General features: G+C 35.9%; 1 protein-coding gene across 2 annotated transcripts in view; it reads left to right on the forward strand.

The window, feature by feature from the left end:
• The window catches only part of tmem39b (transmembrane protein 39B), a gene marked incomplete at its 5' end in the record, with an annotated part of 9,517 nt that extends 8,937 nt beyond the window's left edge, over positions 1-580 (forward strand). For both annotated transcript variants that reach the window (XM_014011478.1, XM_014011486.1), the window contains 1 exon segment: positions 216-580. In XM_014011478.1, the coding sequence (XP_013866932.1) occupies positions 216-449 (234 nt within the window). In that variant the 3' untranslated portion in view covers positions 450-580.
• Positions 581-2,015: the final 1,435 nt, after the last annotated feature.

Raw genomic sequence — 2,015 nt, forward strand, 5'->3', positions numbered from 1 at the left:
TTTTTTAGGATAATATTTCAGACAGTTCATTGAAATGATACATTGAAAACACATTTATTTGTTATATTTTGACTAAATGAATTTTTGCAAGCGTTTTGATCAAAACACCAACTGCCTATTTCTCCACTTAACTTTTAGACTTAATCCTCGTTTCGATGTGATGGGTCACATTTATAAAAAGATCATTGCTGATCTGTCCAATTTCTTTCCCTCAGTTCTTCTTCAACAAGCCTTTACGGATATTAAACATACTCATCATCCTCGAAGGTGCCATGATATTCTACCAGCTCTACTCGCTGATATGCTCAGAAAAGTGGCACCAGACGATATCGCTGGCGCTGATCCTCTTCAGCAACTACTACGCCTTCTTCAAGCTCCTCAGAGACAGAATCGTCCTAGGAAAGGCATACTCGTACTCAAACAGCTCATCGGACCAGAAAGTCAGCTAAAGCCCGCGTTCAGAGTCGGATACAAACATGCCTAAGAGTTCTGTATTTTTTCTACAAGCTGCATTTTGTGTCACATTTTTTTGTTTTGAACTGACTGCCATATTAAAATAAAATATTTTTGTATTACTTTACAAAGTTATCCTGGTTTATTGTTATAGATTTAACGAGGCGTGATAGTTAGGCAGTAGTTAGTAAAACCCTACTATTTTAATTTCTAATTCAGAATAAAACTCCAAAACCAGGAACAAAGTCCCTGTATTAAAATAATTTGTTAACCCCCAAACAAGGAAGAGCACAGTTTATTTTACCTTATGAACATATCCAATTTAAAAAAAAATCTAAGCATTTTCATTCATGCAGTGAGATTGTAAACTTACTACATATTAATTATTCAACATTGGAAACATGATCTATTTTTCCACCTGGCCAGTTACGAATAGCATTAATCCATGGCACTGAGGTACAACAAAGACGAGATAATAATGCATCGATGTGTTTATTTCCACTGTAGCCAAAGAAAATACAGCATTTATTTTTCCAGGCTGGATTAGTGCGTCGTGTGTAAACAGGTGTCTGAATCATAAGGAAAGTATCATCAGTGATGGGCAGCACTAATCTAAAAATTAGTTTCACTAGCCCTAAAAGACTAACTCATATATTTAGGTCCCCTAAGTCTAAAGCACTAACACACTGAAAAAAGTAGCAAAAGCTAATTCTAAAGCACTAAAATAACTCGGTGAACCCATGAACATTCTTCAACAGACAGCATGAGTCACATGTTATGTTGCTCTCTGAAGACTTACTGATCCTGGTCCTCAAGGACCTAATCCAGCATGTTTTACTTGTTTCCCTGCTAYTCAGCAGGTCTTCAGAAGACTTAATCACTCACTCATTCAAACCAGGTGTGTCAAATCAGGGAAACATCTAAACATGCAGGAAAGGAGTCCTTGAGGAACAGAGTTGAGAATCACTGCTTTAATACATGTTATCTGATTTATTATTTACAAATAAATGGCAGAATCAATGGCTTCCAGAGGCAATACTAAAAAAAATACCATAAAACTAAATCAATATTATATTTTGAAAATGTCTCATCAAGCTCAGAGAAGCTCTTGAGGTGTTGGTCAACATTTAAAGCAGTTATTTTTTTATGTTTCCCTGATTTGACACACCTGGTTTGAATGAATGAGTGATTAACAATCCTCTGAAGACCTGCTGAAGAGCTGGGAAACAAGTAAAACAAGCTGAATGGGGTACTTGAGGACCAGGATTGGATAAGTGACACACATTTGAACAAAATGTGTGACAGCTTTCATCCTCAACTGAGGTCTTTAAATGTTGATAACRTTAATAATTAGTAATTCACTAATAAATTCTAAAATTAGCAAAAGCACTAAACAAGGAATTAGTTCCCCTATTAGTGCTTTAGAGCAGTGGTTCCCAAACTTTTTATCTTCTGACCCACAAAATATCCACGGCAAAAACTTGTGACCCCAAATATTACTGGTCTGAGTACACGAACTTTGTTAATAACCCTAAAAACACAGGCTTTTTGACAATCTAAAC

This window comes from Austrofundulus limnaeus, unplaced genomic scaffold (genome assembly GCF_001266775.1).
Source record: "Austrofundulus limnaeus strain Quisiro unplaced genomic scaffold, Austrofundulus_limnaeus-1.0 Scaffold2, whole genome shotgun sequence".
Taxonomy (NCBI): Eukaryota; Metazoa; Chordata; class Actinopteri; order Cyprinodontiformes; family Rivulidae; genus Austrofundulus; species Austrofundulus limnaeus.